This window comes from Lepidochelys olivacea (assembly GCF_965140295.1).
Source record: "Lepidochelys olivacea isolate rLepOli2 genome assembly, chromosome: 3".
Lineage (NCBI taxonomy): Eukaryota > Metazoa > Chordata > Testudines > Cheloniidae > Lepidochelys > Lepidochelys olivacea.
The window spans coordinates 201,364,439-201,392,143 of record NC_140413.1 but is presented as its reverse complement, the minus strand read 5'-3'; the positions used below and the strand labels follow the sequence as shown (position 1 = coordinate 201,392,143).

The 27,705-nt window shown below is 44.2% G+C and overlaps 1 protein-coding gene across 1 annotated transcript in view; it reads right to left on the bottom strand.

Annotated features, from left to right (window-relative positions):
* The window catches only part of JAG1 (jagged canonical Notch ligand 1), a 35,946-nt gene extending 8,807 nt beyond the window's left edge, over window positions 1–27,139 (bottom strand). Inside the window, exons 1-12 of the mRNA XM_084623402.1 lie at window positions 26,677–27,139; window positions 25,563–25,868; window positions 15,066–15,117; window positions 8,944–9,198; window positions 7,676–7,736; window positions 4,075–4,205; window positions 3,694–3,813; window positions 3,109–3,222; window positions 2,413–2,526; window positions 1,456–1,569; window positions 994–1,040; window positions 331–504 (exon numbers count right to left, since the gene is read on the bottom strand). Coding sequence (XP_084479528.1) covers window positions 331–504; window positions 994–1,040; window positions 1,456–1,569; window positions 2,413–2,526; window positions 3,109–3,222; window positions 3,694–3,813; window positions 4,075–4,205; window positions 7,676–7,736; window positions 8,944–9,198; window positions 15,066–15,117; window positions 25,563–25,868; window positions 26,677–26,820 — 1,632 coding nt within the window. The 5' untranslated portion in view covers window positions 26,821–27,139. The remainder of the gene's footprint in view (window positions 1–330; window positions 505–993; window positions 1,041–1,455; window positions 1,570–2,412; window positions 2,527–3,108; window positions 3,223–3,693; window positions 3,814–4,074; window positions 4,206–7,675; window positions 7,737–8,943; window positions 9,199–15,065; window positions 15,118–25,562; window positions 25,869–26,676) is intronic.
* Between the last annotated feature and the right edge of the window lie 566 nt (window positions 27,140–27,705).

Sequence of the window (27,705 nt, the reverse complement as noted above, 5' to 3'; positions counted from 1 at the left end):
GGAATCTGACCCTTTTATCTGCTCCCACTATTAACAGTGCATAATACAGAGTACAGTTATACATGCAGTGATTTCAACAGACAGCACTCGGATACTTAACAGCCACTGAAGGTTAACAGTGAGCATGCAACAAAACTTGACACGCGAACGCTTGCAATCTGTTTAACTAAAAAACTTCAGCAGCCATGAATTTTTCACAAGCATTTCCTTGGCAGGCAGCTATACAACTACAGTATGGTTCACTGGATACAAGGTATTCAGTGTGTGCAGACCTAGAAAGGGCTGATAGGAACTCCCGTAATCTGGGGCTTGCATTTCAGCCAGGCTCACCTGACAGAGGTTTCCTGAGAAACCAGCAGGACACAGACACTGGAATCCATTGATTTCATCCTGACAGTGACCCCCATTCAAGCAAGGGTTGCTGGCACATTCATTGATGTCTTTCTCACAGTGATCTCCTGCGTAGCCAGGCAGACAGATACATCGATAACCATTAACCAAGTCCTGCAAAGGAATATTCAAGTTTAAAAAAAATTTTAAAAAGGCCTAAACTATATCACCCCTAACATGCCACCACTGTCTCAAAAACCTTAGTGCAAATTAAACATGGCAAGAGCATGTTTCTCAGGATGACACATTAAGCCAAAATTTAAAACAAGACACATTTACTGTGCATGTATTATAATACTGTGTCTGTTTATTGCAAAGATTGTCACTGGTGGTGAAGATGTGTCGTTTATTACACAGTTCTACAGTCCCCCTGCCCTGCTCCCCTAAAAAGGACACCTCTCCTCTGCCCCCCCGGCCCCCCCACTATAAGGAGCCGAATCCTCAACTAGTGTAATATGACCTAGCTCCCGTGACTTCTGTGGAGACATGCTGATTTACATCTGATGTGTATTTGCCCCATGTATTTTTCCTACATCTTTGGTATTCAGACTCAACTGCTTTGGTTTCAATATTTAATAACCATCTAAAATATGATCAACTCACCCGGCAGGATCCTCCATTCTGACATTGTCCAAGACAGTCATTAATATCTGCAATAAAATTAGGACACATTTAGAGACAACTCACATTTACTCTAGACACTACTAGTTCAAGCGTCTCGAAAACTCTGGCTACATAAACCTTTTGTCAAATTTCCTGCATGCCTTCCTTGTGATAAGGTTATTATAATGGGTGGGGATCTTCAGCAATTCTTCTAGTACAGTTTGTGAAACTTCACACCATTGTTTTAGTCACCTTATCAGAACATAGCCACATTAAAAGACTAATGAGTTTGATAAAACTGTATTTTCATTCCAGACAAGCTACTCCCTTTCTGAAAAGATCACTGGCTATAAGGGCTGCTTGCTTGAAGTTGAAAGTGGTGCTCAATTCAGTGGACTGTATAGTAACTTTCAGCTTTTAGCAGATCAAGGAGCTGGACACAGAATGCCCCCAGATACTTACTTATATCACAATTCTGGCCAGACCAACCAGCAATGCAGTCACAATAGTAGCTGCCAATCAGGTTCCTGCAGGAGTTGGCATTGACACAAGGTTTGCCTTCACATTCATTCGCATCTGAAAGACAATTTGAACAGCAAAATGTTGAGCTGCAGATACAGTGGGGGGGGAAGGGGGGAGGAAATCTACATCTTGTTTTCATAGCAATAATCAGGAATTCATTCAAAGTTAAAAAGAGCCTCTAACCACCAGAGTGGAATAAAAGGCAATCAAACATTAGTCTCTGAAGTACCTTTTGATTTCTCTCTAATTACAGCATACTGGCTACACTAATTAATTGCTAGTTACCCAGCCACTCATTAAGAAAAAACTTAAAAAAAAAAAAAAGAAAAAAACAAAAGACAATGGAGACTCAATCAAGCATTTCGGAGGAGCACTGCAGCTTGGTCACTGGGATTAGTATGTTGCATAAAGAATGCAGACAGCTCATTCTTCATGAGATCACCCACATTTTGGAACCCAGCTGTGAACTCCTTGGTCTGGAGGAGTTGACATGGCTGAAGAGATACAGCAACTTTCCCACAAGGCCAAAGGGAGGAGAAGGAGTGGGGCAGAAACTCTCTAAAAAAAACAAACCCTGGTTCATCTGCAGTTTAAATACCTACATAAGGCTTTGTTCGCTTAGTTGTGATAATTAGGCGTTTTCTGCAATAACTAGTGTGTATCGATAGTAAAATGAACCAAGGAAGCCATTCTGAGTTTAGTTTAGGCCTCAGTTCTGCAAACATCTCTACACAAGCTGAACTTTAAGCACCTGAATAAGCTCGTTGACTTCAATGGAGGGACCTGGGCCTATAGTCAAACGTGCTTAAGTGTTTGCAGGATCAGAGCGGCTAGTTGCGCAGTTTCTCTAGTAGCAGTTTTGTCGAAAAGCGTGAAATACAGCAAGTCAATATTTACCTAGCTGGCACGTTTTCCCAGTCCACTGAGGTGGGCAAATACACTTGAACCCATCAACGAGATCCTGGCAGGTGCCTCCATGACCACAGGGATTTGGAGAACAATCATCGATATCTGCAAATGAAGGGCAGGAATGGGAGGGAGAAACTTAGATTTGTTACAAGATACCAAAGCTCTGGCACCCCACTGATAGAATTAGTCTGCAGCAGCCACCACTATGATCTGTCCATGAGGGAGAAGAGTAGGCTTTCCTTGAGCTTTCTGGCCTTATTCTCATTTAGATGAAGATGCTTTTAATTTACATCGGAGCAGCATGAAGGGGCGTAGTGTAAATGAAAGCTAGGCCTGCTCTCTTGAATTTATCGTAGGCTCTAGAAGCAAAGTTTTGGCAAGCTGTTAAAATAGGAGTTAGTGGTCTTGAGAGACAAAGCATTGAGTTTAAGACACAGTTTGTTCTAATTAATTTTCCTGAGTGTATTAATAACCCCACTAATAGCAGTACATCATCAGAAGAAATGACTTAAAACCAATGCAAAAATTGCAAGAGGTATTCGCAAGCTTCCTGGAAGCACAAGTTTGCTTCCTGGACAAATGCAGTGGTTACAAGTAAGTTTTGTAATATTTAGGAAGAAATAGCCTCTTACTACAATATGTGGTTTCGTTGGTTTTTTTTTAAATTCCTAAAGAATCACTTACTAAGAGTGCACGTTGGTCCAGCCCAGCCAGGCATGCACACACACTCAAATCCGGTAGAGGTTTCTAAGCAGCTTCCTCCATTGTGACAAGGATCAGAAAGGCAGGCGTGTTCCGCTGCACCAAACACACAACCACATCAGTTTTGGGACAGCCCAAGGGTACTACCAGTAACCACACTACCACCCCCTCTGCAGATTTCCACGCCTGGACCACCACACAAGACACCACTATCTTATTCTCATTAGCACCCTTTGGTTTTACACAGTATCAAGCAGGCAGGAAATCATCTTTCATGCTAAGCTGACCTGATCAGCATACCATGACTTATATCTGCTTGGGGTAGAGCCAATTTAGCTCTCCTACCAACTCCAGCACTCCTTAACAAGAGAGCTACAGAAGTCATCAAAAGTTAGACGGAGTCTGATTAAGGAGATACCAGTCATTCACCATGGAACAACTGTGAGCTCCTCAGATATCCTTTGCCAACATTAGTAACAGTATTAAAAATGGCAGCTTCCCAGACAAGGTGTGCAAAATAGCCACGAAATGCTAGATTGCAATTCGCAGCTGTGCCAAAGCACTTACCGATTTCACAGTTCTGTCCTGAGTAGCCCTCTGGGCAGGAACACTGATATTTGTCAGGCCCAGTGTTGCTGCAGGTACCACCATTCAAACAAGGCGGGTGAGTCCCACAGTAGTTAAGATCTGTAAGAAGAGGAGCACCAGAATACACGGCTTGAACAACGAGGGGTTTGTGCTGTTACGTTCTATAAAGTATCTAGAGTATCTACACACAAAAGCGGGCGAGGACAGAGGAAAGATAAGTGTGTATGCTAACAACCAATGCATGGCAGAAACAAAAAGGACAAAAAAACCCACCACGTTTCTGGATGCTTTCTCTCAATACTAAGTCCAACAGCATTAAAATTCAAGTTTTACACTTGGCTATCTACAAGATTAGCATACCTTTATCACAGAGCTGACCACCCCAGTTGGTTTCACAGAGGCATTGCCATGGTTCAATGCAAGTGCCATGGACACATCCTGGGTGCGGAATGCACTTATCACAGTACTGGCCTTGCCATCCGTACTGACACCTTAATAAAAACAGAACAGGGAAACAAAACTTGGAATTACTTCCAGAGAGTACAAGGGACTGCAGAACTCCAAGGTTTTAAGATAGATGGGGGGGGAGGTGGAGGGGCGGGGGGGGAGGGGAGGAGGAAACCATTCAAGGTTTGTTTCATGGTTTCTTGTAAACAAACATTTTAGCCGTTTTGCCAAGGTCTCTAAAGCCGGCCTGCTCACAAAAGAATAACTGTTCTGAGAGAAGCAGCATGGGGCCATTCATCACAATAATACTCTATTCTGAGGCTCATACAAACGAGGCAAAGAGGGTGGGTGCGTGCAACAAATCAATCTCTGGACTTTGACAGAATGGATTATACATTTAAAAAATGTCAGGGGAAACAATGGTTATCTGGAGAGCCTCATGAATGCAAGGTTCCAGGCATTTGAGCCATACGGTGTGTGCAGGAAGACAAACAAACCAAGCCATAAACACCAACTCAGAGCCCATTGCAAGGCAAGTCATAAAGCACTAAGCAAGTCATCTCAATCTTAGAGGAAGTTACCTTTAGTTTCTGCTAGATTCTGGTAGAAGCCTTTATATAAAGTTATATAACATGCATGATAATGGAATTTTTAAAAAGGCTCCCATAATTTGGTGTTTGGTCAAAAAAACCCTCTCTTTCCCTGTACTTCAGAGCTAGTGTTTACACTTGGTGGGGGGAGAATATCTAGTCACTTCGCATTCAGGTCTAAACTAGTTTTATCTACTGTCTAGAGTATGGATTTTAAAATATAAGCATTACTAATCTTCAAACTACAGAGATTCGTTTGATTTTAAAAAGGGTAGGAAGAAGAAATATTTACTGTGCAAAAGTAAGACATTTTCTTCAATGTGAGTGCACTTCAGACTTTCAACAGTTCTATTTTTCACAGGAATTAAAATATATTGGGAATTGAGGGGTTTAAGTGTGAAGTCAAGGGTCTAACTAAAGTAATGTATTTCATTAATGGGGCCTGGCGGTAAGTGATCAGCAGCAATTATTCACTAAGCCATCACTAAATTATGAAAATAAACCTTGTGAGGCCATCAGGTAGGCTTTCAGTTTTCAAAAAAGCTGTTCTCTGACCAGTAAATCCATCTCATGGGAAAAGCTAGAGGGCTCTATGTGATGGCTCATCACCCACAGCTAGTGGTAAGTTTAACTCCCCTTTCTAAAAATCCTCCTAATTAATTTTTTCCATAGCTATTTCAACAGCAGCCTGTTCAAAGCCCATGTGAAACACGATGTTCCTATGTGTCCAACTTGCAGAAGTTTCTTTGTGAGCAAAGGACACCAAAAAATGGAAAAGGGGGGGGGGGGGGAGAGAGACAGTCTTTTCCCAACAACTCATGGAAAAGTCTTTCCATTTACAGGAAGTGAGAAGGATGCAAAAAGACCAAATTTAGGATCTGAACCTGCAAAATTCCATTGAATCCAGTGCTACTACTCATATGCATGCAACTTTATTTCCAAGTATGTGCAAGAGAACACCTTAGTTTTATAAACATTTGCATCCCTTACACACTTCCACTCCCTGCTAGGAAATTGAGGCAAAGCATTGAAAATCTTTACTCTTACTTTAGTTAAACAAAAGCTACAGCAACAAACTTTTTAAAGAGGCTAGAGATCTGACTTCCATTTTGAAGGACAGGCCCAAAGCCAACAAAGAAGAGCAACAGGAATCTTCTATTAATTCCAAGACAGAAATCCATTAAGTTATTTTCATTTAATAACAGGCATGGAGCAGTTTCTCATGAGAAATGTGAAGTGCCTTTGCTTGTATAATGATTCATGAGTAAGTTTGGTTTTGTTGGCAGCTCTGTGTTGAAAAGATTGACTCTCAAAGGGGGAAAGATATTTTAAGTATGTTTGCAAGTCATCTGTTACACCAGCCCCCAGAGAAGCCTCTGCTGGGACATTTTTAAGTTCGGTTGCATTTACAACACAGCCTATATGACTCATCAAAACTTCAGAGGAAAAAAAAATCAAATCTTATTTCTGTGTTCACTTGAAAAGATACGAGTCTCTCTTGGCAAGCAGAAGTTATCTGAGAGCGCCAGAAGGACAGCATTGTTTTAAGACTGTGCAAATGAAGTGTGGGAAAGTTGCACCTTAAGTAAATAAGAGCACTAGTGCATGTCTGGGCAGTGAGCAGGAGGTGAGACTTAAAGAGAAAGACCTTAAAAACAAAAAAATCTGGAAACAATGCCGCTTCTGGTGAGGAGACAGCAGCCCTCACACAGCCTGCTTACTCTAATGACAGCAGCACAAATCCTTGGTGTCCATCAGCTGAGGCTGCCTCAAGCATCTGGCCCACTTCTAAAGGACCAATACTTCTGATCAGATTCACTCCAACAGGCGCCTCAATTAAAAATCTTGGTTTGGTGTTTTGGAGCTGGACCAGCTGACACCAATGCTGTTAAACATCAGACCCACTGGAGTCATGTCTTTTGCCTCACTCTAGCGCCCCCCCAAAGCCAGACAAGGGAAAAGCAACAGTGTCAGGTAGCATTGTTTTGTTTCCTACATGCAGTTTCTGAACTTTCCTTTAGGAAGGGATGAAAACTGCTCTCAGTTCCTTTTAACATCTTCTGTCTTTTGCCAATCTTCCTCATTCTTAGCCGTGGCCATAGAGGATGTATGTAACATGCTGTCACTGGACCAAATGACTTCATACATAAGACCACAGCTCCTTATTCCCTGCTAGATGGGCACCATCAGTGGTTAAACAAAATTTCTAAGCACAGTTCGACTCTAAGTAGTGTCAATGTTAAAATATCCAATACTCTGCATTGATCAGGGAATAAACCTCCCCTATTGTAAATACCAATACAAAAAAATAATTCAAAACATTCCAAAAATTTAATTGTTAAATGGTTCAGTTAGGTCTAAGCTCTGCTTTTCATTTTCTCCTGCCCAGACCGGAATCAACTTCAAAGCACAGCAACAAAATTCTGCATTCATCAGTGTCTGCTGACAAGATTCCATCCCTGCTATTAACCTCTCAGCACTCAGAGCCTGGCTCAGAAAAGCAAAAGAACCAAGAGATTTTACTAATCCCATTCTAAAGAATGCTTGACTTCTGCCTATTGATGGGAAAAGCTGGGCAGGGGGTGAGAGAGTAAGGAAGAAAAGCAATGCTGTATTTAGAACTGCTGGCAGAAAAGCCCCCAGTCAGCAGTCCATTTTAAAAGACAAGTTGCACCAATTTATACAATTAGTTACTGCTCATTAGGAAGCATTCACCATAATTTGTTTTTGTCCCATTCAATTCATAAATGCTGCCATTTAAGTTTTTTCCCTTTAAGTCTCAGATGCATTTATAGCTTATCCAGTGCAACTGGCATGAAAAAAGATGCCCTTGCCTGAAATAGCTGGACAGCTCGATTTTTCCCCTTGTCCAGCATTCACAGCATGAGTTGTTACAAATTTGTTAGCAAAATCATTTTGTTTACCTGCACTCTCCTGGAATCTTGCAAGAACCATGCTTGGGACTACAACCCTGACGGCAAATAGCTGGGGGGGGGAAAAAAGCAAGCATCAATAAGTATGCTGTCCATTTCCCACATCCTAACACTCGTGGGAATGTTTTAATCTCTCGCTAGCACTGTAATCCTACCAAAGCCAAGGTTCAACAGGTCTCTTATATCAACTCTACTGGAAACAGTTGTAGGGTGTGCCTTACCACAGCAAATCCATCCAGGCAGCTAACTAAATTGGGATCCCACATGATGCTGTTTTAAGAACCTGTGTCAACCCAAGAGAAGCCATTGTGCCTAATAAACTTGCACACCATAATGTTCTACAAGAATTTCTCTTTCTGCATCTGAAAGAGAGAGAAGCCCTTCCCTCACCTTACAAAAAATGCAGTGCTAGTTGGCCTGGTAATAGCTAGATGTTTTTCCCCAGACCTGTGTGCACACACCATTTCAATGAGTCTAGACTGAAACTGCACATATATTTTATAAACACATTTTGCTGACAATCCATTCTTCCAGTTCAGGGTTCTGCATTTCTGCTGCTAAAGTTCACGCTGTTAAGGGATTGAGAACACGCTCCCCAACGTCCACTCATGTAGGAGACCGCCTGGAACTCTGCGGCTGAAAGGCTTATTGTTTGCCCATTGAGCTTCACGACACATCTCATCTTCCTGCTCGCTTTGAAGCACCACAGAAGACGTTCTGCCCCACAAGGGAAATCCTGGCCCCATTAAAGTCAGTGGCAAAAACCCCCACTGGCTTCAAATGAGGCCAGATTTCACTCCCAGGCTATGATGTGGGTAATCAATGTTACTCAATTGAAGAGAACACCTGCTAATATTCCAGTGCTTCTTGAATTGATATGGGGCTCAAAAGAGATGCTGGGTAAAGTTTAAACAAGTCATTAGGCACTTTTGAAAATTCTACCCATTAAATAGAAAGCCCCATAGAATAAAATCCATTATCTATATAATCGATACACGGGCAGCAGTGGTATACTGCCCAGCCAGTCTACCTTAACCCTGAACTGGATAGAACAGTCCTTGCCCAATCAATCCTTGGCCTCTCTGCCAAGGCTACCAACAAAGGCACCAGTGAGGGGTTACGATGGGCTGGATGGTTATCCTCTAGGAATTGGGCTGACATGAGCAGGCAACAGAATAGCAACCTCAAGGTTAAGTGCTCCATGTCCACTGAACTATCCAAAATTATTATCAATACATCCTTCAAAATTAGTTACAAACCTTTGCTGCATTCTGGCCCCATCCAGCCTTCCAGACAAGTCTTGTTGCCGTTCTGATCACAGGTATGATGGCCGAAGAAGTCGTCTCTTGGTCGACAAAACTTGTTGCAGCCAAAGCCATAGTAATGCTCATCACAAGTCACGCGGATCTGGTACTCAAAATGGGCAATGCCTGCATTTTGTTTCAAAGTCTGCCACTGACGGCTCGGATTGATCATGCCGGAATGGGATGCCTTTTCGATAATGCTATCAGGGTCTAGAAGTCAGAAGTAAAGGGGAGGTTAATGCTTTGTTGGTCATCTGAACTGGATGGAAGTCCATCTCACAAACAGGATTTTGAGAGACTGCTGTATGCTGCCTTTATTTAACTGTGTGTCCAAAACGAAGAAAAAGTTGCCCCAAAGCCTATATGCCATTAACAGAAATGCACATACTGTGTGTACTGGATCAGAAACCAGACTGAAATCAGTGAGAACAGTTAGACCAATGCTGACCACCCCTTTTGAACAGCTCATCCTTATGACTCCCAATAAGAATCATAAAGTTAGCAAATAGAGGGGGGAAAAAAACAAAACTGCATTTACTCCTACCTTTTACAGGGATAGGAATCTAAGCTTGGTGCATCATGCATTTTGCTCCACTTGGTCAATTAGTATTGTATTTGTCTATTTGTTTGCATTTGTGAAAACCTCCAGCCATAATATTATAGTCTAATAAGGTAACCTTTCAAATTGGACAGACACATGCAAAAGGCTTGCAGGCTTCTGGAAGCCAGGTATAAAGAGTTTTCTAGAGGAGAAATCTAGTGACATTTGGCATAAGTGATCTCACTCGGTTCTGGCCAGGAAATACTGTGAAAATTAGCTCTTTAGATGTTAGCAGACACGAGCCTAACAGAGATCTGTGCAAACTCAAATTGCTTTATACATGTAGTATAGATTTCCCCTTCTCTCCTTAAAGAGCACTTCTCAAAGAGTTTAAACTTTGTACTTGACATTTAGTTCCAGCAAAATTTTCTGGCTTTTAGAAACCTACAACTGTCTAAATTACAGCCTGAAATAATAATATTTCACATGAGCATGGAACATTGTATATGTCTGTGGTATTTCACTTTGTAGTCCAGGTCTTGTGACTTAAAATGATCTGACACTGCCTTACGACCTGCTGCTAGCAGCACCTGCCTGCAGAGTGAAAGTTTATCATAAAATAGCCAAAATACCCTTGCAAACCCAGTGCAAAAACAAAAATAAAGTACCAGGCCAGACTTCTGTATATGGGAGCATAATCCACAGTCAGAAATATTCTAGATAGAAGGGCCCTTTGCCAGTAATGTGTTAGAATGCTCTATCTGAAGGACTACCACATTTAAGAATTAAAATGAATCAAAACATTTACTTGTTCTTTCAACACTTACAGTTTGGGACTTTACATAAGGCAGACTTGAAGTTGAATAAAACTTTTGCAAAGCTGATGAAGACACATGGGCTATTTTCTTTCTAAATTTCTTTAAATGTGTTCATGAGAGCCCATTTTTAGCTTTCAGAAGGAACTTCCAAAAAAGACTACTTACTCAGAGCAGTAACAATTCATCTCTAGCTGAAGAGAACCAAATAAATCAAAGTATTTGCTATCCCACTAGAGAAGCATGTTGATCTGTTTCAGAGTAGCAGCCGTGGTAGTCTGTATCCGCAAAAAGAAAAGGAGGACTTGTGGCACCTTAGACCAACAAATTTATTTGAGCATAAGCCTTCATGAGCTACAGCTCACTTAATCGGATGCAATGTAGCTCACAAAAGCTTATGCTCAAATAAATTTGTTAGTCTCTAAGGTGCCACAAGTACTCCTTTTCTTTTTATGTTGATCTGTGTTTAAACTGTCATGGTATTCTTGGGTTCAGGAGTCCAGCGTCTATTGCATTTTTACAGTTCAGAGTTAATGGCACCAGCTTCTTATTTACTTTAGGTTTTAAAAGGTTCTCTTTCCAACTCATTTTTCAGATCTATGATTAATTTGTAATATAGATTCTTCCCATTATGAGCAGACATGAGGTAAAGTGCACTTAAGTGACTCAGAAGCCTAAATCCCATTTTCAAGAGTGATTTAGGTACCTAAGGACTTTTTGACACTGTTTTTGTACGGCTTTAACTTTACTGATTTCAACTAGTATAATTGCATCAGTACAACACTGTAGCTTGAATGCAATTCTGTTGGGATAAAGGAATATCTTGTGAGCTTATTTCTATAAAATTAGGGTCTCCAGTTCAGCAAGGTACTTAAGCATATGCATATCTGTTATTCTTCAGTGGGACTACTCAAAGGATAAAGATACACACCCATTTCACTCTATGGCACCAGAAAGCCATGTTTCCCTCAAAAAAAAAAAAAAAAAAAGGTACAAAGCTCCTCTTCTTGCCTCCATGCAGTCACCCCTCCCTCCATATCATTTGGGAGCATGTATTTCTTGCATAGATAGGTAGCTCTGCCATGTTTCATTCAAGCTGCTTAGACCTTTAGGGCCGTAGCCACAGCCTGCTGAAACCAATGGCAACGCTCCCATGAATACAATGGGTTTTGGATCAGATCTTTAGTGCACTGAATTTTACCATGAAATAAAGGTGACCGGAGTTGGTCTTTTTTGGTTATCATTAAAGTATCTTTCTTGGATACAGGTCACAGTAATATCACTGCATACGTAATTCCTGGTGAGAGCTCATGTAGACATACATGACCCTGGTCAACACCTGCCATTAGTCATCACTCAGAGCAAAGGCATTTTCATCATCAAGTATGCGATGTTCTCTTGTATTCTTTCCACACCCTCCCCCCAGTCCCACCTGGCAGGACAGGAGGGGACACCACAGCCCTTCGACGCCCAGTCCACATCAAAAACTGTTTAAGGTTAATAATAGGCACACAGTGTAAAGAACGAAGCCAGCCAGCCAGCCTAGAGACAGTGATCTTGGTCATTCCCTTGACGACATCAGACTTGGGATCTCAAGCTTTGATAAAGAGGTTAGAGGAAACATTAACCAATTGGAAAGTGATGAGGTGGAAGAGAGAAGCCCTCTGAAGATATTAAAACTTGTACTGTGCTCTACACCACAGAGCTGGTAGGGTTCAGGCAGTGTTTGGCTCAGCTGCAGAGCTATAAATGTTTCTTTTTGATTTGGGGTGGTGCAGCTAAAGTTAAAAAAAAAATTCAAGTGTGACCAGCAATGTTGGGTACCCCACTTGATATGCCTTGTAGGGGCCTGATTTTCAGAAACTGCTGAGCACCCACCCTCAGAAAAGTTAGGCACCATAAGCTGTCCGTGGACACCCAAATTGATTGGTTGCTTTTTAAGATCTTGGCCGCCAAACATCTTCCAGCTATGGTTTAATTCACATTATGCTGAAGCCTCTTATGCTTGATTTGAATTCATGTGCAACTGATACAAGTAAGCTATAATCGCACTTGGGCATACCCTTTGTCAGCGCTGTTTATTTTATTGATGAAGCAACAGACAGTAGTAGTGAGCTGGAACCTAATCCAGGACAAAGCTAATAACTCTGGGTTAAATCCTGGCCTCAGGGAAGTCAAACTCCCTTGGACCTCAATGGGTCTACACTGCAATTAAAAACCCACAGCTGGCCCATGCCAGCTGACTCGGACTTGCAGAGATCAGGCTGTTTAGCTGCAGTGTAGACATACTGGGACTCTCCCACCTCACAAGGTCCTAGAGCCCAGGCTCCAGGCCAAGCATGAACATCTACACCACAATTAAACAGCCCCAAGGCCAGTGAGCCTGAGTCAGCTGGTAGGGGCCAGCTGGGGTGGGGGGGGGGTTTACTTGCAGCATAGACATCCCTAATGGAGCCAAGGTTTCACCTTAAGTGCTACAGGGGATACAGCAGAACGGCTGGTGGGGGAAGACAAAGATACAGAGAAGGGAAGGTCAAGTCTAGATTTATTTTTAAATGACCAAATTTCCATCAGGTCCGTTATATGCCATTAAAACAATGAACCCTGCCAGAGCAGTGTCCAGGACACAATGATACTATGCCCTACTTTTTCCAACAGCCCTAAAGAAAAAAAGGTCCAGTAGAATTTTATGGAATTCAACTATTAGGGTTTCATAGGAAATGCTATAGAAGCCTACAGAACTTCAACCATTTAAAAATTTTATTGAAAGCTTAGCATTCCCTGTTAAAAATTCTATGGAGATCTCCTTTAAAGTTGGCCAAATCTACTGTCAGCAAGGTGGTGACACCCCAGGAAGGAGGAAGCGTTTGTGCAGTAGGGTCACTTAGATGACCCAATTAAAAATATACAATGGTGAAGCTATTGAGAAAGTTTAATCAGGAACATATGCAAGAACAAGTCTGCACTGGGTCAAACATGCTGTTTGGGCGGGGGGGGGGAGAAACCATGAGGCAGTTTTCTCTGAAGACAATTTTGCTTCCAGAAGATTAGAGCAAAGAAAGGCTTCATTGTGAAGCTTTGGAAAGTCTGTTTCATGAAAAAAAGATGAGCTCAAATAATAGTAGAGATGGCAGAGATCCAGGCTGAAAAAAAATTGCGATCTTACTGTAAACAAGACCTTCATTTTAAATGCAGACCTCTTCCATTTATAATTGGACACTGCCAGCATAGCAGCACCTTTAGATATTTTCCCCCTTGAATGAAGTTTGTGCAACCGAGGCAGAAAGGTTCCCTGATCAGTGGTCCTGGACCTCAAATCATGCATGCTGCTCTTTCACAGTGTCATTAGTCACAGCTGACAGGAAGGGACAGCATGGGTGTCACTTATTGGCAGTTTTCATGAGTTTTGTTACGTGAGAACTTCTTAACTTGTGGAACTAGTGGGACTTCTTAGAAAGTTAAGGCCGTTCCTGAATTCTGATCCGTGCAGAGGGATCCCTGTGCCCAGCCACTGCCTCTGTGGGGTCCACACAGGCACAGGGGTTTGCCCCTACAGATTGAACTGAAAGAGTAGGCTTTAACACTTCACACACATCTGTGGATCCCTCTACCATGCTGCGTCTGGAGTCCATTCCAGTCCCAAGCTGTGGATGATTTAAGTAGTTTGTCTTCACAGTTCAAGTGGGGCTCATTGCATTTTGGGGGTGGGAGGGAAGGGGACACAGACGTCAGGATGGCGAACAGAAGGTCTAGTATTTTCTTTGCAACATTTGGCAGAGCATTTCCAACTCCTGGTCAGAAGCAAAACTGCTTATTGTGTTAACAGCAGCATGGGAGTCTTAGGGACCCAGAGAAGGAACCACAATAGAGGCACAAGGCTGAACTCCTAAATTTAGTGGTAGTTTTATACAGTGAATATTAACATTATAGGTATACACACCCCAGTGACAGCTGGATATCAGCAGCACAGCTCACAAGCCATTGGCGTTTATAGCTTCCTCTGACTAGTATGTAAAGCTGAAACTGACCACACAAGGACAAAGAAATTGACCAAACAAAGACATTCCAGGGGAAGATCTTCCCCCTCAAGCATCCCCCATGTTTCAGCCAACTTTATCAGGTGGTGTCTGCTACATATTTTCAGTTCCTGAATACAAATCCCTAGATAGAGAACCTATTCTCCCCCCCGCCCAAGAAAAACAAGTACTACCACCAGTTTCTCATCCTTCATCATTCCAAAATAGTTTGGATAATGACTACGTTAAGTCTCACTGTGGCTTTTATAAAAGTGATGCATAGCCTAGAAAAAGCTTTCAAGGGTGCTTAAGTGACCAACACTTAAATCTCATTGACAGTCAAGAGGATTTAGGTTCCTGGTACTCAAGTAGTTTTTTAAAAAAGGGGACTTAAGGGGTACAATTTTTAAATGTGCTTATTGCCACTTGGATTTTTCCCCTCCCTGGGGACTGATGTAGGCCGTACCAACACATGTCCTCGCTTATCAGACCCAGACCCTGCAATCTGCGCCGCAGATCCCTGCATTGTGTGACTTCCCTACTTCCTGCAAGGTGCTTTAGAACCACATGCAAAGCTCCAGCAGAAGCCCCACCCTCAATTTGTGAGAGAATACAGTCACAAACTAGCCCCGTTCACATAAAAGCCTTTCAGCAGAGAGCTGATTGAGGAGTTTTGAATGAGTAAACCAAAGAATGAATACTTACTAGAAGTGTCATTGCTGTAATCCCATGCCTCAACAAGCAACGTATAGGATCGCTACAAAACAAAATGTATATATATATATATATTAGTACCTCAAACAGACAGCACCTTTAAAAAAAGCAAACATTTTTAATATGCATCTGATGGGAAAAAATAAAAATCAAATCTCCATCTCTCTCGAGACTGTATCCACTGAAAACATAAATAGGCAACAGATTATACTTGAGACAAACATGATCCTCTTGTAACCTCTTAAGTCACCTTATCCACTCTGACTTGAGACCTTTCACCTTGGATTGCTCATCTTTGTCATCACTAATGCATCTTATGTACTTAACCTGGAAGTACAGCTTTTGACACTAGGCTGTAAGTTAGAATTTAGCAAGTTTGGCAAAAATGCACAGTTGGAGGGGGGAAGAGGAGAGAATAATCAACTGCTTGAAGAGAGTTTTAGTTACGAAATTTCTGCTTTGTATTTAATTTTAGATCCCGACATTTTTTCCATCCTGAAAGCCGGGGTGTTGCAAAGATTATTCAGCTTGCCTCAGCAGTGCAGTCTCTAGAGGGCTTTGCTTTTCAGCACCCCTTTGAAAGCTTTGTCTGCACTAGGCCATCACTGCTCCCACAAGTATCAGGTAACTAAGGCAAAAACTGATGAATCTCCGAAGGGGGCAGGGAGGGAGAGGCTCTGTAAAACAAAGCCTCAGATCACACTATTTGGAAGAATTAGGGAAGCAAGAGAAGCAGTACACACCTGTGTGTCACATTTATAGACAGACTAATCTGCCAATCAGGTCTCTAGCATTCCCATCATCATAATAGTAAATAATCAGCAGCAGCTCCAATAACCAAAGAGACTGCTTCAGGCTGGAAGTATGCCAGGTACTACAGCTAAGCTCCCTTTATCTTCAAACCTGACTCAGGAACAAAAGTCATTAGAACTATCCCCACCTTTATTTGGCTATGTTCTAGCCCGATCCTGTGTTCCCCCCCTCCCACCAATACTGTCATGCTACCAAAAATGTCTAGGCTTACATACAGATTTTTAAAGAGTCAAAAGGTTAAGAATTTAGAAAAAAAGGGAAACAGAGGTGATGGGTTTAATTTAGTCAGATGTCAGTCTAACCTTTTGCAAGGAGGGTGTGTGAAAAAATTATTCACAAGCTAGAATCTTGTGCAAGAGAAGTTGAGATTAGTGAGGTTTATTTTTCACACTCACTTATATTCTTGCCAGCACTAAGTATCAGTCCATTTGTAAAGAGAGTCGCATGTAGCAATTAAATACTATGTTACCGGACACAAAACCACGTTTATAAGAGACTATAGCTGCAAGGTGTAAGCATCAGGCAGACTTCAAAACCCCTCCTGACTTCCCCTCCCCCCAAAAAGTCAAAGCCAACTAATTTCTCACCACTGGACACAGCATGCAGCCTTTGAGGGGGGGGGGGGGGGAGAGAATCTAGTTTGTGATGGACACTAGCTTGGAATCTAGCCTAAATACGTTTCATATTCAAAGCAGACTCAGATTCCATTTTGTCCACTGATAACTGTGGGAAAATGCTTCGAAAAAAGCAAGCAAAGCTGGGCAAGCCAAGACATGTGCCCAACCTTCCAAGCAAAGTATAGATCGGCCCTAACCATTTTTGGTTAATATTTCATCAATAAAGTTACACATTATTTGTTACTATTCTGGGAAAAGGCTTGCAACTTGGAGAAAATGCTCTGAAACAGCTTTAGAAGGCTTTCCCACACAAGTCAGAGGTAAAAATTCCTGAGACATAATTAAATGTACATTTCATTTCACTTGTGGCATGGCTACCGTCACCTCTCCTCCTCCGTTTAATTACAACACTGCCAAACCCAAAACAGAGAGCATGACATGTTACAGCAAGCTTGCAAAAATATTATGCTACAACTGAGAAATTATGACAACAACTTGCACCATTTCAATAAAGTTAAGGATGTTTTCCTTTTGGCCTTGCATAATTGTTTTGGAAGATGTTCCGTCTAAACTCATAGCAACAGTCCCTGCTTAGTCCTTAGGCTTGTTTACCAACACAATCCACCCTCGAGGAAAGGAAAGGCAGGATCCCTGCTTTAAGAGCTACTGTTGCCACATACCTGTGTAACCAATTTTCAACAAACCACAGGGCTTCACTTAAACCAACACCGAACAGGGCAACCTCCCCAAGCCAGTCCAAAAAAAAAACCAACAACCTAACTTTGCAAGTATTTTTACAGAAAAAAATTTAGCTAAAGAAAGCCACATTTTCTGATTTGGGAGAGAACTGTCATTTCATCCAGTTGGTTGTGCCCTCCCTGACAAAGTGAAAAATTTGTGCTTAAGGAAGTTTATCAATGAGATACTTGTTTTTTGAAACTTAAAAAAAGCTAGTAAACCCCCTAAGATGCAATCAGGTGACTGCATTAATCTGACCAACCCATGATAAGGAATTTCTCTGCAAAGACTACACAGTGTTGAGATGTTAGCCTATTTTAAAAGGTGCCCATCATTCCCACTTTACAGATCAACAGTTAAGATATCTCAGGAATGACTACTTACAGCATGGAGGTTTAATTTTTCCCATGCCCACAACTGACCTCTGCACATCTTTGAATAAATATACATCCAGACACAAGAATTCCATATCATGCACCTTATTCCATCAAAGCAAGGTACCAGGCAGCAAATCAGCAGTGAACTATGTTGGAGTCACACCCAATTAGCCACTATAAATCTAATCTTGACCAGAAGGCAAAGATTCAAGTCAGCTTTGGTCTCATGCTAGAAAGGAACTTCAAGCCACTAGTCTGCAGAATGTTCACACTTTCACGGTTTAATCAAAACCAAGAACGTGTTACCATCATGGTCACATCTGAATGATTTTACCAAAGCTAGGAGACAGTTAAAAAAGCTGGTCTTATGCGTGGTAGTATTCAGAGCACTAAACACATTTATGGAGGTGGATTAGATAGCGAAGTGAAACCAAAGAGTTTAGAGAACTTTAAAGGCAGTTCTAAGCCAACAATCACCATATTTATTCCTGATCTGTAGATGACAGAACCCATGAACTTTCATGGCCCTTTAAATCGGTCACTGGGAGTCACTTGTGAGGGTGACAGGATAATGCTGCCTCTTTCCAGATTATTCAGAGCTTTAAGTCACAGCCAGAATGGATGCATAATCCAGGAGGGGTTTAAAAAGCAGAGAAGTCTTTGGAAGAAATAGGTGTCAATGTTTTCACGGGGGACTAAATTTCAAGGGCCAAAACTGAGACACATTAAAGAGGCCAGATTTTCAGAAAGCAAGTCCAGAGGACTGTCGGCAGTGGGAAGCAAGCTCCTTTAAAGCCCCCTCCCCCCAAAAAAGTCGTTAGACCCTTTGGGATCTTGGCCCCCCACATGTTGAAGAATACTGATCCAACAGGACAGATCAGCAGAGGAATGTCATTGTCGTTTATGAAGGGATATTCCCCCTTTGGGGGTCACGACTCCTGTCCTAGAGGATTAAGCACCCAAGACACCTGCCGATTCAGTGTTTCACACACTTCGTGACGAGCAGCGGGAAGTCCGATCTGACTTGTATATGCCTCTCTTCTGTCAAACAGGGAAATCAGGTTAACCACAGCAATGCTCAACCTGTGCCCTGACAGCCACATGTGGAGACAAGTCTGCCTTGCAGCTCCCCACTCGCTCTGCCTGGGTCTCCGGCAGCGTGCCAATCCCTACGCACTCCAGCCTGGAACAGGAGACCTTGAGCTGAGAGCCACAGCAACTCCGCCCATTAGCTAGAAGGGGGCGTGGCAGGGAAGAAAGGAAGAAATGAGGAACTTTTTAAAACCTCCAGGGGGCGGGGAGAGCGAGACAGACAGCCCAGAACAGATTTACAGCTAGCCACAATACCACTTCCTCAGATTGCTCAGCAAGGTTCTCACTGCAGTGCCACATCATCACATGACGACAGAGTCAAGACGACACCACACGAACGCCCGATCACATCAGGGCCATCCCGTTGGCTTCCACTCCATCTGCTGTCAGAGCTGAAGACGACTGGTTTGCTATATTTCACTGGATGGCCCCTTCGGCAGGAGAAGGAAGAGGAGAGAGACACTCATCTCCTTCGCTGAGCACAAGGTAGCTTGCAAGTTTCTCACTGGGCCTCCCTATGTAAAACATAACCCTACAAGTTTTACTCTATATACCCAAGATGACATTGCACACCACTCAGGTTTTGTTTATGCAGGCAGTAACCTCACCTCCCATAGGCCCTGGCTTTCAAGAATTTCAAAGGTTATATTAACACCCTTCGCATGCAGGGCATCTGAGGACCAATCACAATGTGCCCATGGGATAACACACTCAGCTTTTGACAGAGCAACTTTTTGCACCATCTCGGCTCTGCTGAGCGAGGTAAAACACTTTATTGCCACATTAAGAATGGGCCATACAAACAAATGTAACTACATTAGCAGCTGCCAGGAGCCTCTCTCTTTGACAGCACAAGCCAAACTGGTCAAGAACTTCTCTGTGATACAGCTGTCCTCCTCCTGCCAAACGATGAAGGACACAAAATTACCGCTATCCAAACTATGTGTGCTGCATCCAATAAACCAGGCTGATCTCTGATCTGGCAAGCCTGCTGGAATAATGAGTATCCTGTGAATACATAATGTGCTGAAGTTGCCATTGTGTGAAGTCAGTCCATGGTTTGTCTGGGAGCCGAACTCTGCTGAGTCTACTGCTGCTTCCTGTTGCTTGTCCTGTATTAGCATTATTTTTGGATAGGCCCCATTATGTCCTGTAATCCTCACTGCAGTCAGTATGGCCACGCTATTGTTCTTGGTTAATATTAGCAGTCAATGCCTCCGTCTGGGTGGCCGGACTACAATGTATTCTAATCACAGCACTAGAATGCACTAACCAAACAATGCGCCAGAAAAAGATCTTTAAAAAACTATGGCATCTCAATTTTAACAGACTTCTGTTTGGGGGGCAGCAGGGGGGGGAATCTCAGCAGCAGGGTGCAGAATATTACAATAGCATTTTAATCAGTGCCTTATCTGATTACAAGGTTATTTCTTCACAAAGCTCTCACTTGTCACCAAAAAGACCCAGTAAGTAGGCCAAGATGTCAATGGTCACTTTAAACCCTCTCCAATAAGATTACCCACTATTCTAGTCCTTCTCCCTACCTGTTTAAAGCATCCCAGTGATAATTAAATGCACCAGTTACAAAAGGGTGGCAAGGTTAATAGAGAAAATACCTAGTAACCAGCCAAGCAAAACAGTCAGGTTCACACAGAGCAAGCCTGAACAAGAGGCCTTTCTACTTATTACCCAAGTGCATAAAACCTGGGCTGAGCTGGGAAAGGAATCAATGTTTGACTATTTACAAACCACTTTAACTGCCTCTATCCACATTTTACAGTTTCTTCGGAACACAACAACAGTAATGAGTGTAATTGATGCTGTAGAGCAGGGACCATAGAATCACCAGTTCCATGCAGTCACTCCACTCAGTTTTCTTTTGACATCTTTCCCCATCTATAAGATGCATGTAGGTTACTGGCATTTACTAAAATACCCTCAATGCTAGTGATTCTACACTAAGTGTGAATTCAGGGTTTTTAAGAACAATCCTGTTCCCAGTTTGTTTTTAAAAGTGTATTAAAGAACTGTAGGTGAAATCCACAGGTGCCATATGACTTTTAAATTACTGGACTGAGCCTGGGAAAACAGCACCTAGTTTTTATTAAAAAATCTCTAGTCTAGAGACAAAATAGCATCTCATGTAATGAACTGCATCATCAGTTTTAACAGCAATAAGAATTAGTGTGCTTGCACTCTAATCTCAGTTCATAATGAAATAAAGGGACATAAGGTTCTAATTAACCTGAGGAAAGCTAACGCAAAAGGTATCAAGTCTTATGCAATACAAAGTCAGATATTCAGCTACATAGGTTATGAGATGACAGTGCCAAATTTTTTATATATATATATATATAGAAGCTTCTTTAGTGTGTGTGAGATATCTAAAGAAGCTTCTATATATATACATATACATATACATATACACACACGCTTTAAGGAGGGCTACCCTGGGCCCATTCAGCTCCCACCGAAGTCAGATAGAGCAAGCCTTTATTTAATCAAGAACAAACTAAAAGTACCTACATACAAAAAAGAGTTAGTGGGACTGATTTACTTATGGACGGACTACAGCTATAAGCACTGTAAGAAAATGGATTCACACTGAAGGTGAAATCCAAACTGGACTGGAACATAAGCGTCCCTAAAAAAGTGATAGATTAGGAGTGGAAGAGGTACCTTTTAAAAACACATCACTCCTCTACATTCCTAGGAAAGAGTTTGAATGTGGATGCCAGTTATTTTCCAGAATGTCATTTAATATACACACTCCATTTTGGATAATACCGCCCATTCAAACCATGGCACTCAGATGGGGAAAAATACTGTTTACCAATAATTAAAGTGGTAAACGTGTTCCAATGTTGATATATTCTTCTTCCTTGGACAGGGGCACTACCTAAAATTAGGGATGTTGATATTACACACGTCTGTTAAAACCTATAACCAGCAACAAACAAAAAAAAAAGTCTTTATATTTCTGGCTAGCGTCTACTAGAAGAAAATATGTAATGCCAGTTCAGAGTGTTTCTTTCACATCTTCAGGAACAGGCATAAATTTTGTTGATAAAAAGGACAGACAGCTAGTGTTTTCTTAGCCAAAGGGTGAAATCCAAAACTTTTCTTTAAGTTTTACAGTGAAGCAGTTTAGAGGTTTTTGCACCTCAGATTCTTGGTGCCCTGACACAATTTGCCAATTAAATGATTACAAGGATCACAAATTTTTTTGAAATCTGATCTATGGACACCATAGAGGCTGCCAACTTTGACCTGCCTCATGGTTACAGCCTCAATGAAGCCGAAGGTAACTCTTTGCATAAACACAACATTAATGCTGAACTTTGTTTGCTGAATGAACGCAGGGCTCCTTTAAAGCATGAGAAGCCATGAGATTTTGCAGTCCATTTTGGAAAATGCCATTCTTATAACTGATTCTAAATTAATCCTTTTGGATTTTGACTGACCATTTATGACAGCAGAATTATGCTCAATAACCTGCAAAGACAAACTTCAATGTAAGGAACAAGGAAGATTTTGGTTTGAAACATCCCTATAGGTTTCATGGATGTACAAAGTTCTGAAGAAAGTTCCTGGTGCCTTAAAATGAACTGTTGTATTTAGCTAAAGTATAGTTGTATTTTTAAAGAAGAACTGCAATTTGCACATTCTTTGGCTTAGGGCTGCAGGTGCAGCTTTCTGGATGTACTCTTTATTTCCTTCATGCTGGTCCACTGCCCTGTTGCCTAGCAACTTATTCAAGCCTCCAATCACTTAAATGAATTTACAGCTCACTATCTCCACTCCCATTACTCACAAGGGTACATATCAAAACCTACACAACAGCAAATCATGCAATGTTCTTAGAAGGCGAGTTCCAGCTCTTCAGATCTACATTCGTTTTAGGAACTGAATCTAAGAATTAAAGTGATCAGCGCAAACTTGGATTTTTGTTGTTTTGTTTGTTATTTTTAAAAACACCCTGCCTGGTGCATAAAAATCTTTACAGATCTAAAAACATCTTAACTATTTTCAACACAAGACACAGAGAAGCAGTTTGGCATAGGAAAAAAAGATGTCAAAAAAAGTGTAGTCAAGGCAACAAGGCTTCCTGATGTTACTCACTAAAGCAGGAATGTCCAAGAAAAGCCCTTCCTCAAACAGAAAGATAACAGAACTGATGCATATTCAGAGGCTACTACGAATTGCCAACTGGCAATATGATTAACACTTAGCTCTGCCTTCTGTTAACCTTCAATGGAATTCTCACTTTGGTGTATACAAGTCAAATCTGTATCTGACAAATCGTTACAAGACAAACTTTTGTCCTCACGCTTAAGATAGGGAGAAAATAGCATTTTAAAGTAATCATAAATGTGGTAATTGAATGGAGTAGGACCAAAGTTTCCATTTCAGAGTTACATTAGTACCACATTATAAGGGATTCAATATTCTCTTCGTATCTTTAAAAAAAGATTAGGGTCTCTTGAAATGTTTGGACTAAAATTAGAGATGCAAACTAAGAGCTTTGCCACATTAAGTATTCCTTTGTTCAATTGCTTTAAGAACCACAGTGGCTAGTAGTAAACACCATTTCCCCATGGAAGCGAAAGCAGGTTCGATAAATGAACAAATAAGTGATCAATCTTAGAACAGCTTGTTTTCTTTGTGGGGCATGAAACAGTTACAGAGTTCTAGCATAGGAGTCAGCACTTCTAACTTTACACCACCCAAAAGACTTTTGAGAGGTGATGGTGCAAAGATGGGGTTCTACTATCCTGGGATTCCCTGGCTTGATTAGATCCAGCTAACAGGACAATGGAAGCAAGTCTTTCACTAAGTGGAGACCAGCTTAATACATGTAGCCAGGGTTGTGGTTGGTTTTTTTTAAATGCCTTCAACTTTTGCACATCTGTGAATAAGTTACCAAAAAACTGAACACACTTGAGAGTGTTTTTAAAAAAAAACATGCAAGATAAAAACCAGCCTAGATCAACCCAGCCTCTGTGAAAACGTCAGAGCCCAGAGCAGAAGCACCACAGCCCCTGGCAGTACTTAAAATACCACCGATTTTTACAAAACCCTTGATCCCTTTGATTGGATATTTGAAAGGAGATAAAACTTATCAATTTTTTTTTTAAAATAGGGCTTACACTTCCAAACAGTTGTGCAAACTATACTATCGTACTTTGTAACGCTTCAGAACATGGGCTTGGGTTTATCCCTGCAGCCTTCAGTTCCCGGGGGGGGGGGGGGGCGGGGGGACGACAAAAAGCCCCAACCTGACACTCACTAAAAGCAGGTAGGAGGCAGCACAGGGCTGGCTGCCTGCTTCGAGATTATGGAGTCCGTGCCCGCACGACAACCGGAGGGAGCGGGCGGGACCGTGATGGTGATCCAGGGACTCCTTGGGTTCTTATCCCATGCGGGTGGGCCAAGCTTGGGAGAGGGTGAGAAGCGGACATAGGCTTCAGTCTCACCAGCAAGGGTAGCGGTTGGGGCTGGGAACTGACACGCCCTCCTCTCCCAGCATGCAGTTAAGAGCACTTTACTTTCTTTCCTTGCAAGGAAGCCCAGGTGCCCAAGGTCAGACTCCTAAAACCATATTAAGGCACCTAGGTTAGAACGGCCTGACCTTCAACAATGCTGAGCACTCAGATGGCCCAGTGAAGCTATGTTTGCTCAGCACCGGGGGGGGGGGGGATTTAAAGGCATCTAAGCTTTTGGGGGGGGGTGCTAAGTTTAGGCACCTAGCTTTGAAAAGCTTAGCCAGTTTAGGAGACCCTAACAGAACTGGAGTATACACATTACAGGTATACAGCAAGAGGAGGGGTGTTGTATAGACAGCTGATGTACTCCAAGCAGTGGTTTCATGACCCATTTGAAAAACTGACTATATTCAGGGCTTAAATTCAGCCACAGCTGTCAGGAGCTCCAGTAGATATTCTCAACCCCCCAGAGTTTTCAGAATCACAGCATGTGTGTGTGTGTGGGGGGGGGGGGAGTTCATGGGGGGCTCTGGGAAACACTCTTGAGAATTTAAGCCCGGATCCTATTAAAGCTTCCCAGTAAGAGCTAACAGCAGTTCTAGCAAAGCACATGGCCCTGGGCCCCACCTCCTTGTGGTCTCTGCCCTGCCACTGAGTTTGCAAACACAGCTGTTGGGGGAGGGAGGGGTGCTGGGAACCCAGGAACATGGAGCCAACTATCCAGCGGTGCGGGGGGGGGGGGGGGGGGGGGGGGAGAAGAGAGTCCAATGTACCAAGGTGGAAAGTTAAGCCGGGCTCTTTTCTTTATTTAGCTTCTGGAGTCTGCAAGTGCCTCCAAGCCGGTAACAAGATTCCCTGGGAAGTTGGCAGCTAGTTTGCAAATAGCAGCAGCAGCAGCTTCCATCAACACCAAGGCCTGCAATGAGATGCCCCTTGGGGAAAGCAGGCAGCTTCCCCAAACACTCCCAGGGAAGGGAGCCAGGCATGACACACACTGTTCACATGGGATCGCTGGACAGCCCGCCACTCTTTTGGCGGCTGCACAAGCCTTAACTGGCAAAGGGGGGGAGTGAACTTCTGACCTTACAACTCTTAAGAGCCTTATTGGTGCTGTAAAGTGCAGCGATCCTGGGTTCGCTCCTCTGACCCACTGAGAGCAGGAGCTGATTTGAAAGGCACTAACAGGGTTTGCTTAGGGGGTTCCCTTCCCTCTTTGTAAAGAGAGGATCCACTCCCCTCTCCCCCCCCCCGGGGCCCCACACTGACTTCACAAGCCCCCCACGCCCATATTACAACTCAGAGAAAGGCTTCCATGCACAGCACCTGGGAGCACCCCCTCCCCCGCGCAGCACGATATTGACTCACCGGCCAGGCAAAGCTGAACGGGAGAACAATCCGGTTCCTTTCGTTATTCCGGTTGTACTTTAAATTAAAGGTATTTCCTCCGATGACAGGCGTAGATCCGGAGCCGAAGCTGCAAGGGCCGCCAGCAGAGACCCGGGATTGATACTCCTTCAGGCAAACTTTAAAATACGTATCACACTCGTCTCTGGTACACTTTCTATCTCCTGGGTTTCGGGGGCCATCGCAACAATTCCCATTTTGCAATTCGCCATTGACGTTTTGCATGGATAAGATCTCCAGTTCGAACTGTCCGGACGCTCGAGTCACCTGTTCGCCCCAAGACAGGGAGGGAGAGAAAGGGATCACTGGGCTGTTTGGCTGCTTTAAGCGGCTGCAACCAGAGCGCGAAGGCCGGGGGAATTCAGTCCCAAACGGAGGGGTTTTGAAAGCGAGTTACGCACACCGCCAAGCGCCAAACTTGCAGCTCCCGGATCATCGGGAGGGCAGGAGACCAGAGTCTCCTCTCCACCGCCTGCCAGGAGCGCTGCAAAGGAGACCCCCTCCCCGCCCCCGGGGAACCGGGACCCCGGCTTTCAAAGCCGTAAATTGGGTGTGCGTATCAGATCGGTCCAACAGGGACATCACAACCCGGGGCCACCTCTTGGGTAAACCGCGGAGGTTTTTAAAACGCCTCCAAAATTGATCCGCACGGAAGTCTCGAGGGAAGAGTGCCCTGAGCCTGGTTAATAAAAAAAAGAATTGGTCAGGAGCGACTTGCACCGATTAAGGGGCTTTTGAAAATCAAAGTAGGGAACCGTGCAGCAATTGCATCTTGCTGAAGGACGGACCCCCCCCCCCCCCAAGCTAGGCTTAAATCTCACTAAATGAGTCCAAAAACACCTTGCCTGCAACTCTTGCGCGTCGTTTAAGGATTGATTTTTTTTTTGCGGGGGGGGTGGGGGGTTGCACATAAGGGGCCCCTGCAGAAAGGGCGACGCGGGGACCGCCGGAGGACGCTCCCCTGCCCGCCCACCCGCCCGCCCGGGCCAAAGCGCAGCGACGCCCGGCTGCCGCGCAAGGAAGCGGGGGCTGGCCCGTGCCGCCGCAGCCCCCCAGCGCGCGGGCGCTCACGCACCTTTCCCCGCAGGCAGAGCAGGGCGAGGAGCAGAGGGGCGAGGGCGGGTCGCCTGGGTAGGGGCATGCCGCCTTCCTGCGCGCCGCCGCCGGCGCCGAGACCGCCGCCGCTCCCGACTCGCGTAGACTCCGCCGCGGGGAGCATGCACGGGGGGCAAACGCCGCCGCCGCCGCCGCTTGTCACCGGCTCCTCAACAGCGCCCCGCTCGAGCCCGGCAGCCTCTTATCCTCCCGCGGCCGCCCTCGCCTTTTCTTCTCTTGCCCTCGCCTTTTCTTCTCTTTTCTATGGCGATTATTCGGAGCCTTTTCTTCCTTTCAAAGCACCGGCCGCCGCCGCCGCGCGGCTCAGGGCAGCACAATGCGGCCGCCCCCCCCGGGAGACACATGCGACGCGCCCAGAGAGAGGGAGCTGGAAGCCCGTCTGGGAGCCCCGCCGCCGCCGGCCCGCTTCATCTATCCCGCGGCCGCGGGAGGGGAAGCCGCAGCCGGCGCATGCGTCTCTATTAATATGCATGAGGGGGTGGGGGGGGGTGTGTGTGGGGGGGGGGGGGAGTGGCACCGCCTGGTTCCCTGGAGGGAGCGGGGGAGGGGAGAGCGATAGCAGCAGGGGTGGGGCGGGAGCTGCGCGGCAGGTGAGAGCAATGGCCGCCAGGTATGGGGGGGGGACGGGGGGGGGATAAGGATGAGCTGGCCACAACGAATAGCCTGACGCAGCGGGCCAGCGTGGACGGGGCTTGCAGCAAGCCAAGGTGTCTCTTGCAGGAGGGGGGCGATCAACGCCCCAGGGGCTGCTGCCTGCAGCCGGGACCGGGGGGGTGTGTTAACCCTTTGGGGTGCAGCCCAGGGGGCTAAGTCCCATCCCGCCCCCCCAGCCAATGCAAAGCGCAGGCAGGGTGCGGAGCCCCGCCGGGAGGAAGAGGGCTCGGAAAGCCCGCTCCCTGCTGAAGCCAGGTAGCGGATCCACCGCTGGCCTTAGCAGCAGCCCCTAGGCAGCGGCAGGGAAGTGATTTCAGGCGAGCCCCCCCCCCCG